Source organism: Gigantopelta aegis, chromosome 5 (genome assembly GCF_016097555.1).
Source record: "Gigantopelta aegis isolate Gae_Host chromosome 5, Gae_host_genome, whole genome shotgun sequence".
Classification (NCBI taxonomy): domain Eukaryota; kingdom Metazoa; phylum Mollusca; class Gastropoda; order Neomphalida; family Peltospiridae; genus Gigantopelta; species Gigantopelta aegis.
The window spans coordinates 2,339,393-2,353,294 of NC_054703.1; the positions used below are offsets into that span (position 1 = coordinate 2,339,393).

At 38.1% G+C, this 13,902-nt stretch overlaps 1 protein-coding gene across 6 annotated transcripts in view; it reads right to left on the reverse strand.

Annotated features, from left to right (window-relative positions):
- LOC121373202 (phosphatidylinositol 4-phosphate 5-kinase type-1 beta-like) overlaps positions 1-13,902 on the reverse strand; it is an 84,917-nt gene that overhangs the window by 18,588 nt on the left and 52,427 nt on the right. For 4 of the 6 annotated variants that reach the window (XM_041499679.1, XM_041499681.1, XM_041499676.1 and 1 more), the window contains exons 16-18: positions 12,750-12,761; positions 7,077-7,282; positions 4,690-4,868 (exon numbers count right to left, since the gene is read on the reverse strand). In XM_041499679.1, the coding sequence (XP_041355613.1) occupies positions 4,690-4,868; positions 7,077-7,282; positions 12,750-12,761 (397 nt within the window). The remainder of the gene's footprint in view (positions 1-4,689; positions 4,869-7,076; positions 7,283-12,749; positions 12,762-13,902) is intronic. The other 2 variants (XM_041499680.1, XM_041499678.1) reach the window with 2 other exon arrangements.

Genomic DNA, 13,902 nt, shown 5'->3' on the forward strand with positions numbered 1-13,902 from the left:
GTAATTTTGACATATAGTCTTAGAGATGAAACCTGCTAAACAAAAATCCATTAGTAGCAAGGGGTCTTTTATATGCACCATCCCATTGAATGTTTTATTTCATAACACATTTAAATTAGTTATATGGCATCAGACACATGGTTAAGGACCTCACAAAGAGAAGAAACCCGATGCCGCCACACAAATGGCTTCTCTTTCTATTAGCAGTAAAATATCTTTTACATGCAGCACCTCAGTCAGTATAGTACATATCACTGGCTGAATGAGATATATCCCCATGGGCCACCAACAGGGAATCAATCCTAGACTGACCGTGCATCAGACGAGTGAGAAAGTAGATGAGAGCTCTATTGTACAAGGAAGGAAATGTTTTATGTAATGACGCACTCAACACATTTTATTTGTGGTTATATGGCATCAGACATATGGTTAAGGACCACACAGATATATAGAGGAAACCCATTGTCGCCACTTTATGGGCTACTCTTTTCGATCAGCAGCAAGGGATCTTTTATATGCACCATCTCACAGACAGGATTGTACATACCACAGCATTTGTTACACCAGTCGTGAAACACTGGCTGGAATGAGAAATAGCCCCATGGACCACTAACGGGAAATCGACCCTAGGCTGACCGTGCATCTGGCGAGCGAGAAAGTAAGACGAGAGCTACACTGTACAGGGTGAATGCGACACAAGCAAGTCAATACCAGGGTTTCTGTCACAGGGTAAAATGGGTATGGCGCCATACCCAAATTTTTATTTTTTTAAGTTAACATTTTGACAAAATTAATGACTCTTATCATTATTGTATGATTTTCTTAAGCCTAACCCTAAATATAACCCATTTTCTTTGTGGAGGAGGCCCCCCATAGCCCCTGTTGACTGTGGTTGCAAACATAGCGCCATACACAAAAATTTCTTTCTGGCAGAAACACTGAATGCATTGCCAATACCCAGGAGTTGAAGCAGATCACAGCTTTACCAACAGTCATACAGAATTATAGGGAGATTTCAGGATAGCAATATGGAAACAGAGATAGCAATATGGAAACAGAGATACCAATGCCTGACAAGATACATTTCCATTACAAGGAGTATATCTAAGCAAAGGTAGAAAAAAGCAATGGGAAGAAAAAAGCAATGGGAAGGAAAAAGCAAATAAAAGGAAAGTTTGTTTATCGACACCTCAGCACATTTTAAATTACGGCTATTTGGAAAGGAAAGGAATGTTTGTTTAATGACACCTCAGCACATTTTAAATTACAGATATTTGGTGTTTAACAGAGTTATTCCGACACTTGGTTGAAAAACAAAGAGGAAGGAAGGAAATGTTTTTATTTAACGACGCACTCAACACATTTTATTTACGGTTATATGGAAAGGAAACCCACTGCCGCCACTTCATGGGCTACTCTTTTCGATTAGCAGCAAGGGATCTTTTATATGCACCGTCCCAATGACAGGGTAATACATACCACAGCCTTTGATATACCAGTCGTGGTGCACTGGCTGGAGTGAGAAATAGCCCAATGGGCCTACCGGAAAGACAAAGAGGAAGCCACTGCAGCCACATTATATGTGGGCCACAAACATGTGGAAAGCATCAAAATATCTTTTCAACATGCTGTTCTATGAACAGGACAGTACATACCATAGCCTTTGATAGGCCAGTGGCTGGTTTTAAGAAAAACCCAAGAACACTGAGGGTGATTGATAGTGTGACCCAATTGTTTTATCAGTAATCTACAGCTTGTTCTAATTTGCCACCCCCATTACCCCCACCCAACAGCAATAGCAGCAATAGAATGCAACCATTCAATAATAAACTATTTTGGTAATCAGTATTACTACTATTGTAAACAGGCTGTGAATTTAGCCAGATTCCGTACTTCTGTAAATCCCAAATTTTCGTTCAGAAGCATAAGATTATCATTAAAAATCATTTTAAAAAAACCCCACCTGTCTATGGACAGGACAGTACATACAACAGCCTTTGATATGGTTGGGTTAAGGAAAAACCCAAGAACACTAAGGGTGATTGATTGTGTGACCCAATTGTTTTACCAGTAATCTACAGCCTGTCCCAATTTGCCACCCCAATATCCTCCAGTCAAAAGCAATAGAATGCATCAATTATTTAAACAATAAACTGTTTTTGGTAATCAGTGTTACTACTATTCTAACCAGGCTGTGGATTTAGCACGATTCTGGATTTCCGTAAATCCCAAATTTTTGTTCAGAAGCATAACATTATGAGAGAGAATCCCAAACATCTACGTTACATCATTAAAAAAAATATCCCATTCCAATACCTGTTAACCATGGCCAAATGAATGGATTTAACTAAAGTGTGTTACATCATTAAAAAAAATATCCCATTCCAATACCTGCTAACCATGGCGAAATGAATGAATGTAATTAAAGTGTGTTACATCATTTAAAAAAATAAAATCACATTCCGATACCGGCTAACCATGGCCAAATGAATGGATGAACTAAAGTGTGTTACATCATTTAAAAAAAATATCCCATTCCAATATTGCCTAACCATGGCCAAATGAATGGATGTAACTAAAGTATTTTAATGTATAATGGTTTTCATTATCAACAGCATAGTTATTTGTTGACACTTCAGCATTAACTGATAAGTTTTGAAAATTATTTATTACATTGATTAAGCTGGGAATTGGTCATTCAGTGTTTTTTCTAAAACATTGAATATTAAACATTATCTATTTTGCTCTTTTCTTGATGTTCTGCTTTGACCTGACTTTTAGGCTCAAGTAAAGTAAAGTTTTTTTTATTTAACGACAACACTAGAGCACATTGATTTTTAATCTTATCATCGGCTATTGGACGTCAAACATATGGTCATTCTGACACTGTTTTTAGAGGAAACCCGCTGTCGCCACATAGGCTACTCTTCTTTACGACAGGCAGCAAGGGATCTTTTATTTGCGCTTCCCACAGGCAGGATAGCACAAACCATGGCCTTTGTTGAACCAGTTATGGATCACTGGTCGGTGCAAATGGTTTACACCTACCCATTGAGCCTTGCGGAGCACTCACTCAGGGTTTGGAGTCGGTATCTGGATTAAAAATCCCATGCCTCAACTGGGATCCGAACCCAGTACCTACCAGCCTGTAGACCGATGGCCTGCCACTACGCCACCGAGGCCGGTCTTTAGGCTCAAATGCTGATGTATTTTTGTTACTTCAGCATAGAGCATCCGGTCCTTTAATTTTGAGTGTGTAACGTTTCATTCTCCTATTTCCTTTGCCTATTACCTGTTATTTAAATACCAGCAAATACAGTTTTCTCTATATCGATGCTATGGACCCCCAATAATTATTATTCATTTGGCAAATTTGGTTAGTAAAACTACCAAATTCAAGTTTTTATTAGCCAAACAAAATTTAACAGTATTAAGAACCTTTAATTTGATTTATGTGATCGTTGTAAATGAAGTACGGTACTTAGCGATTTAATAAGGAAATATATTTTTAAAATTCAATTTTAATTTTCACTACGTGAACAACAACATCAACATAGTTAAAACAGATAAAACAGAAAGTGAACAAAGACAGAAACTAGAAACTGTAGATGATAAAAATAATAAAAGCAAGTGAAAAAAAAGAGAGAAAAATCCAACAAACTACGAACGAGATGTTTTATAAAAATCCATGAAACATTTCTAAAACATTTATTAACCAAGAATTTATGCAGTATTTTCAGTCAGGATTTCATGTCTGATTGAAATGGGAAAATGAGCACGATTTAATCATAATTACCGGCCTCGGTGGTGCACTTGCTGGAACGAGAAATAATAGCCCACAGATGGGAATCGATCCTAGATAGACCATGCATCGAGCAAGCGTTTTACCACTGGGCTACATCCTGTCACAAGGTTAATGAGAGCGACTCAAAACCCATTAAACTTTGAAAACCAAATTTATTAATAAAACATTTCTAAAACATTTATTATTTATCCAGGATTTTCAGTCAGGATTCCACGTCTGATGGAATTGGGGAAATTAGCACGATTTAATCTCAATTACCGGCCTCAGTGGTGTCGTGGTAAAGTAATTGGACATAAGGCTGGTAGATACAGGGTTCGCAACCCGGTACCGGCTTCCACCAAGGACAAGTTTTAACGACTCAATGGGTAGGTGTAAGGCCACTACACCCTCTTCTCTCCCACTAACCACTAACAATTAACAACTAACCCACTGTCCTGGACAGACAGCCCAGATAGCTGAGGTGTGTGCCCAGGATAGCGTGCTTGAACCGTAATTGGTTAAAGTTAAAGTTAATCATAACTGTGATGTTTTTAAGGCCACTGAAAGATGTAGAACACATTTATTAATCAAATTGAGAATTTCCAGTACCACGTCTTTAGGGAAGGGGCTTATATTCAGTAATTCAGAATGCCTGAATAAATTCATTTCAATTCATGGTTACTGAGGGTGCCTTAAAACCTTTGTACTATCAAAAACAAACATAATTACATGAAAATGTCTAAGCAGTTTTAAATTACCTTAATCTATCGTTTCATAGTTGAAGGTGTCTTAAAATCCACAAACTTTGAACCGAAAAATGATATTTGTTTTTAAAAAGATCTGAATAAATGAAATTTAAAAACAAAAAATTGTTTGCTAAAAAGTTGTGAATAATGTGTACGCACCGTTTCGTCTGCATCCATGGTTAATGAGGGAGCTTCCTGTAGATTTTCCGTACACTTGGGGGATTCTAGCGCACTCGAATACGACACCTCGGTACTGCTGCTGGCTTTCTTAGAGGGAGACAACTGCTCGGGAACAAACGACACGGAATATTGTACATGGTCACTATTCAGATTGGAATCTACAACAACAGAGAAGAAAGGAATGTTTTCATTTAACGACGCACTCAGCTCATTTTAATTACGATCATAAAAGTTTGTTTTGTTTAACAACACCACTAGAGCACATTGATTTATTAATCCTCGGCTATATGTCAAATATATGGTCATTTTTGGCAATCACAGAGAGAAAACCCGCTACATTTTTTCATTATTAGCAAGGGATCTTTTATATGCACCATCTCAGACAGGATAGCACATACCATGGCCTTTGATGCACCAGTCATGGTGCACTGACTGGACAGAGAAATAGCCCAATGGGCCCATTGACGGGGATCGATCCCAAACCGACCGCGCATCAATCGAGCACTTTACCACTGGGTTACATCTCACCCCCACACAAAGGAGAAAGGAATGTTTTTATTTAACAACGCACTCAACACATTTTAATTATGGTTATATGCCAGGATTCGACAAATTCACTAGTCCTCAGTCCCATCTTATGATCTAGTGAATTTTGATTTGGGCTAGTGGAAATTATCAGTTTTACAATAAATTATAATGAAAGGGCACTAGCCAAAGATTCTTGGAGAGCTAGTGACTTTCTCTAACATTTGTCAAACCCTGGCCTATATTATCAGATATATGGTTAAATTGGTTTGTTTGTTTTGTTGTTCAATGACACTACCAGAGCACATTGATGTATTAATTTTGACATTTAGTCTTAAAGGGAGAGTAAACCAAAACATGAGCTTTATGTGTTGGAAAGATATATACCCAGGCCACCAAAAAATACTGACACTTTAACAAATGAAAAACATGTAATTGTAGTGTTAATAAAAAAATTTTTTTTTTAAAACGTGATTATTCTTGCTAACTGGGGGCAGCCATTTTCTTTTCTTTTCAAGGCGTTCATTACTCTGGCTTGGGGCGAAGTGACGTCAGTTCCTGACCAACTCCTGTATGCACAGTGTAAACAAAAGCAGTAATTTACAAGGCGCTTCTCTTTGATCAACCTGACTTGTAAAAACACATAAAAGACGTGATAATATAATAAACTATTTCACTAAATATATTTCAAGTGGCATTAACGGAACGTAATGGGGTATAGTATTTTCCTCTGTTAAATAATCCAAATGTACACTATTAGGCCTATTGGTATACTACGTTGGAGCATACCCAAGTGATAATTTTCTTTTCTTTGGGACTACGTAACTGGTCAATTCTGTGATTTTAGATAGAAAAGTCTACTTAATAGTCTTACAGAACTATTTACAGTAATAAACCGTGTCCATTACCATTTTAGGGGCGACAGGTACTATTACACAATACCGGTATGTATTTTTGTGTCTAGACAGCGTCAATTAATTGGCTCATCTGGTTACCACTCAAATAAACACCTGCCAATCAGGAATCACAGGTAGAGGCAACTAACAGAAATTATATGTGGCTCTAACACCCGTATAATAAACTATTACGGAGACGAAGACAAAGCTAGCCATCTAGAAATTACTTGTCGCTCTTTGGTTCACGCTTTAATTTTGAAGCACCAACAAAACACAATCACTGTATAATAAACTATTACACCAACACGACAAAGCTAGCCATCTAGAAATTACTTATACACAATCTATTACAGACAAGATGCCCTTTAATTTTAAAACACAGAGAATACACAATCACTGTATAATAAACTATTTCACAGACAAGATACTCTTTAATTTTGAAACACAGAATACACAATCACCGTATAATAAACTATCACACAGACAAGATACCCTTTAATTTTAAAACAGAGAATACACAATCACCGCATAATAAACTATCACACAGACAAGACAGAGCTATCCATCTAGAAATTATGTGTCTCTTAATACAAAAATACACAATCACCGTATAATAAACTATTTCATAGACAAGATACCCTTTAATTTTGAAACACAGAGAATACACAATCACCGTATAATAAACTATTTCATAGACAAGATACCCTTTAATTTTGAAACACATGAATACACAATCACCGTATAATAAACTATTTCATCGACAAGATACCCTTTAATTTTGAAACACAGAATACACAATCACCGTATAATAAACTATCACACAGACAAGATGCCCTATAATTCTAAAACAGACAATACACAATTACTATTACAGAGACAAGTACCAAGTTCACTGTATAATGAACTATTACAGAGACAAGACGAAGCTAGCCATCTAGAAATTACATGTGGCTCTGCTGGGACGGGCATTACCCAAAACATCACTGGAACAACTGGGGCTGGAGGTGGTGAAACTGGGCGTGCCTTCGGTATAATCGGTGTGGGTCGGGGTTGACTCCGACAGGCTCAGCGGGGGCGAACTGCGAATGGTTGGAATAAATCGCGTCGTCACGGCCTCGTCCGACTGACAGGTCGTCGTCATGACATCTGACCTGAAGAAACAAGGGAGACAACTCTGTTAATATTTGTCCAATTGTTTTTTTAAAACAAGAGGTTTTGTTCAAGAACACCTTTGATTATAGTTTCTTTTGTTTAACGTCTTATTAATATTTGTTTATTTAAGAGTTTGTTGTGTTTAACAACACCTTTGATTAGTTTGTTTTGTTTAACAACACAACTAGAGCATATTGATTTATTAATCATCGGTGTGCTGGGGTGTCGTTAAACAAACATTCAATCAATTATTAATCATCGGCTACTGGATGTCAAACATTTGGTAATTTTTTTTTCAATGACACCACTAGAGCACACTGATTTATTAATCATCGGCTATTGGAAGTCAAACATTTGGTAATTTTGACATATAGTCTTTAAAGAGGAAAAAGTTTGTTTTGTTTAACGACACCACTAGAGCACATTGTTTTATTAATCATCGGCTATTGGAAGTCAAACATTTGGTAATTTTGACATATAGTCTTTAAAGAGGAAAAAGTTTGTTTTGTTTAATGACACCACTAGAGCACATTGATTTATTAATCATCGGCTATTGGAAGTCAAACATTTGGTAATTTTGACATATAGTCTTTAAAGAGGAAAAAGTTTGTTTTGTTTAACGACGCCACTAGAGCACATTGATTTTTTTATCTTATCATTGGCTATTGAATGTCAAACATATGGTCATTCTGACACTGTTTTTTTTTAGAGGAAACCTGCTGTCGCCACAAGGGATCTTTTATTTGCGCTTCCCACAGGCAGGATAGCACAAACCATGGCCTTTGTTGAACCAGTTATGGATCATTGGTCGGTGCAAGTGGTTTACACCTACCCATTGAGCCTTGCGGAGCACTCACTCAGGATTTGGAGTCGGTATCTGGATTAAAAACCCCATGCCTCGACTGGGATCCAAACCCAGTACCTACCAGCCTGTAGACCGATGCACTAATCACAATGCCACCGAGGCCGGTTGGACATGGATAAAACACAATCCTATGACCTTAACGACTGTATAATGTGTCAAAAACATAACATACAATATACTGTCTTTATTAATATTTTGTATGTAAGAGAGTCAGATGCAATATATACAAGACTACAATGAAAAGTTAATGGCTGTACTTAGAAAATTAAACTTTTCCTTTTGTTCTGTAATGATTTCATGTGTAACTGTGATCTCAAACATCAATACATTTACACTTTGAAATGAGGTTGTGACACCATGCAAGAGTAAAACATACTGTATACATTTACAGACAGACGGTCTCGATTATTTACTTGCATAAAAAATAAACGTTCTTGCATAAAAAATAAACGTTCTTTCATTATTTACTAACTAAATTTTCAATAAATAAATGTTTACATTTGTTTACTAATTAAATTTTCAATAAATAAACGTTCTTTCATTTGTTTACTAACTAAATTTTCAAATTTCTTACTGAAGGAACAAAAATACTGACAAAGATGTTTGATAAATAGAGATGATGTTATATACAGATTATTATATGAAGAATGTCGGCAAATCAAAAAAGAAGCAGTCACAACGATAGGGAATATAAAATGGCCTTGCTTATTATATAGTTCTTTATTATTATAACACATGACAATATAAACTTTCTTCAACACCGTTGTTTGAAAAATTCAATCCTTTCATTTGTTTGTAAATACTCGACCAATACTTGAAATGTTTTACGTTTAAAACTTTAAATAACTTACGTCATACCTCAATATGACGTCACTTATAACAATGTGATGTAATGTCACAATTGACAATATATACTACTCAAAAGAATTTAAGGGTCAGACGATATTTTCGACATTATTTTCTGAATGTCAATTATATTAGCTAGACCATAATGTCACGCATGGTATTGTTCCATTTTGACGAAAGTGGGTCTAAGCAACCCATAAATGAATTAAAATCCACTGTCATTGACACTGTCGACTAGTTCTAATGGCGAAAACATGCTTACATTTGCATGTAAATTAGGGCGAAAGCGAAAGGTCTGCTAAGTGCCCATAAATTGCTTTGTCACAAAACGCTTCATTTGCACGCTTTGCACATGTATTCCATGTTCCCAATGCTGAATTGCCGTATAATTGGAGCTTGCGTTCGTGTACGGTGCACACTCCAAATTCGACAATGGTACGACTTCAACTGACTATCGAAGATCGAGGAAGGGCTGTTACTTGGCTTCAGGATGGCAATACGCAAAGAAATGTTGCTCTGAGACTTGGTGTCAGTCAAAGTGTCGTTGGCCGACTGTGGCAACGGTACCAAGCAACGAATTCTGTTCGAAATCGTCCACGTTCGGGAAGACCCCGAAGCACTACAAATAGAGAGGACCGCTACATCACCAATATAGCTCTACATCAACGCACAACCACTGCACGCCGATTACGTGACAATCTGCGGACTGCGACTGGAACTCGAGTGTCTGATCAAACCATACGCAATCGTCTGAGAGCCAATAATCTACGCTGCCGTCGCCAGGCTGTTCGACCACCACTCCTACCACGTCACAGAACGGCCAGACGTCACTGGTACACGCTTCATCTGCGGTGGCAATGTGTTCAGTGGGGTCGAGTGATGTTCACTGATGAGTCCAGGTTTAGTCTCCAGTTCAACGACGGTCGGGTTCGTGTCTACAGACGTCCTGGGGAGCGCTTCGCTGACGTTAACGTTAGACAACGTCACCGGTTCGGTGGTGGCAGCGTCATGGTGTGGGGTGGCATCTCTATCCACCACAGGACCCCCCTCTATGTGGTGGATGGCAATCTGAATGGAATCCGCTATCTGAATGAGGTTATCCGGCCGTTGGTTCTCCCAGGCCTTCAGCAGATTGGTGGCGGGGCAGTTCTGCAGGATGACAATGCCAGACCCCACCACGACAGGCTGGTAACGGACTTTCTCAGACAACAAGGTATCGCCAGGATGGATTGGCCAGCATATTCGCCTGACTTGGCCCCAATAGAGCACGCCTGGGACGAATTAGGCAGGAGAGTTCGGGATAACCATGCCCCTCCGGCCAACCTTCATGATCTGGGTCAACTTCTTATGGCAGAGTGGCAGGCCATTCCCCAAGAGTTCTTCAGACGTCTGATCCACAGCATGAAGCAATGATGAGTCGAGTGTATTCGCCCCAGGGGTGGATTCACACACTATTAAACGAATGTTCTAATGTGTAAAATCCATGTTTGACAACCTTCAACTTTGACAGCATGTCATGTGACTTTCTTGTATACAGTGACTTTGTGGTTTTTTGTAAATATGGAACAATAAATTAAATTTTTGGTGTAGTTTACATCATCAATCTAATACACTCTGAAACTTATTTGGTTATACATTTTTGACCCTTAAATTCTTTTGAGTAGTATATAATTTGTTATTTCAAACCTCTGAATATACATCTATTACAATAACTAAGAGAGTCAATAAAACAATTTAATTGGCAAATAATTATATTGTTGTTACTTTGATAACTTCATTTAATAGAAAGATTAAATGTTAATATATACAGATTATTATATGAACTTGGGTTTCGTAATGATTTTATGAAATGAGTGTCACGATTCTTGTATTGCCAGGGCAAGAGTGAGGGTAATACATGTATACTCTTGCCCGGGCAATACAAGAATCCTGACACGAGTGTCATAAAATCAGTATGACTTGCATGCAAGTGCAATAATTTTTTTATTATCCATATTATTATTGGAGGGTTTTAATGAACAACAAGGAATGTTATGTTTCAAACACAACTAGAACGAGACAACAAAATGATGTCCGATTTAGGAATGGAGAAGCCAAGTCAGGTTATGACGTCGCTTCCCAAAATCACGTTATCAGACTTGTTATTTTACACGTGTGCTTCGTATGGTTTTTATTAACTCGGTTATGTTGAACCATGTGGATAATAAATACCATAAGAGTACTCTTTGTCAGAGACTAATATCTTTAGTGACAGTATAACATGCTCTGCTAACACGGATACGCAACACCAAACAAGCTAAACTAAACAAGTGAACTGTCTACTGATATACAAACTCAAACTATCACCAGGTCAAACGAGGTACACACACCACTAATTTTAACATATTCTATATAAAAACTAAATCGGCCACCAAGCTATAAGCTCAAGTTCATGTAGTATGTTTAGTAAGGACCTCCCTTCCCACTGCTAAAGAAAGGAAATGTTTTATTTAACGACGCACTCAACACATTTTATTTACGGTTACATGGTGTCAGACCTATTTTTAAAGATCATAAAGATATTGAGAGAGGAAACCCGCTGTCGTCACTTCATGGGCTACTCTTTTCAATTAGCAGCAAGGGATCTTTTATATGCACCATCCCACAGACAGGGTAGTACATACCACAGCATTTGATACACCAGTTGTGGTGCACTGGCTGGAACAAAAACTAGCCCAATGGACTCAATAGTGACTGGAGTGTATTTCAAATAACTGAACAATCGGTTATCTTGGTAAACAAACAACATTAAAGGAATTCTATTTATATATTACGTGTTTGTATCCCCCCCCCCCCCCCCCATCCGAGGCACCTATGTGAGACCAACCGTGATGGCCCCCATTAGGCAAGGTTACAGCAAGAGCTATCTTTCGGCCAGCTAAGTCAAATCAATCAAATTGCTCCAATAGCTCTCTTGCACATGCCAGCACGGGCGACCCCCAAAACCCTTTCCTGTCCTGGACGAAGGATTTAGCGAAAGTCCGACACCTGTGCCCATGACAGGCATGCGCTACAACAGCTTGCTCTGAATGTGCACGTAAAACCCTTTGACGACTTGACTTGACTAACACAGCGATTTCCAGCAGGTCCTATTTTACTTCCTATTTTGAAGCCCAATATTACAAGTGGGTTGGCGAGACATTTTGACCAGCCTCGGTGGTGTCGCGGTTAAGCTATCAGACTTAAAGCAGGTACAAGTTTCGCAGCCCAGTACCAGTTCCCACCCAGAGTGAGTTTTAATGACTCAATGGGTAGGTGTAAGACCACTACACCCTCTTCTCTTTCAATAACCACTAACCCAAGGGTTGCAATTGGTGAACTGTAAAAGAGAGGAAATCTAGAGGGGTCCCGGAAATTCTTCAAATCCTAAGTTAAAATCTGTGCCATCTGACACATTTTTGAGGAAAGGATGATTAATATGCGAGGAAACGCAATGTTCCATGAGAGAAAAACCGCGGACCCAAGGAGAATTCCCACTCCTGACTAACCACTAACAACTATCCCACTGTCCTGGACAGGCAGCCCAGATAGCTGAGATGTGCCCAGGACAGCAAGCTTGAACCTTAATTGGATATAAGCATGAAAAAAGTTGAAATGAAATGAAAAATAAATAAATTGATGAGACATTTTTGTTAGCAGTCATGAACTTGAGCTGTTATTACACAGGTGTCACCACAGATGGAATATTGGGATAACAAGACAACAAGCAATCATACCTATACCACATTCTGTGAAAGAGGAAACACAGACAACATGAGAGAAAAAAACAGTTATTCATAAAGGTACACACACATCGGTAATCAATAACAATACATGGTTCACCCGCACAACACAGCGAAAAACAAAAAAGGGGTCGAAATATACAAAGTTTATTTCCAAAATGTGATATTTGTCAATTTCTAGATTTTGGAGTTAGCAATTAAGGTATACTAATGTTACAACTCAACAATAAAATGTTTCCATAAAAATTTGTTCTATGCCTTAGATGATGTCCTGTACAGTTAACACATTGTGTTTTAGTTTCTCGCAGATATAGGTAATGAGGGAATAATCAGTGTCATTCATTAACAATTATAGTACATGTAATTCAGTCTCAATCGATCACATGCAATTCAATAGTTCATGTCTTGATTACACAGTAACATTACACAATCAAAACATCACTTAATGTCCACGAAGCAATCTTAGCCCTAAGATCAACTAAGTGCATAGGGTAGCTACATGTATGCGTTTAAGGTAATCTTAGGGCTAAGATCAACTAAGTGCATAGGGTAGCTACATGTATGCGTTTAAGGCAATCTTAGGGCTAAGATCAACTAAGTGCATAGGGTAGCTACATGTATGCGTTTAAGGCAATCTTAGCCCTAAGATCAACTAAGTGCATAGGGTAGCTACATGTATGCGTTTAAGGCAATCTTAGGGCTAAGATCAACTAAGTGCATAGGGTAGCTACATGTATGCGTTTAAGGTAATCTTAGGGCTAAGATCAACTAAGTGCATAGGGTAGCTACATGTATGCGTTTAAGGTAATCTTAGGGCTAAGATCAACTAAGTGCATAGGGTAGCTACATGTATGCGTTTAAGGTAATCTTAGGGCTAAGATCAACTAAGTGCATAGGGTAGCTACATGTATGCGTTTAAGGTAATCTTAGGGCTAAGATCAACTAAGTGCATAGGGTAGCTACATGTATGCGTTTAAGGTAATCTTAGGGCTAAGATCAACTAAGTGCATAGGGTAGCTACATGTATGCGTTTAAGGTAATCTTAGCCCTAAGATCAACTAAGTGCATAGGGTAGCTACATGTATGCGTTTAAGGTAATCTTAGGGCTAAGATCAACTAAGTGCATAGGGTAGCTACATGTATGCAT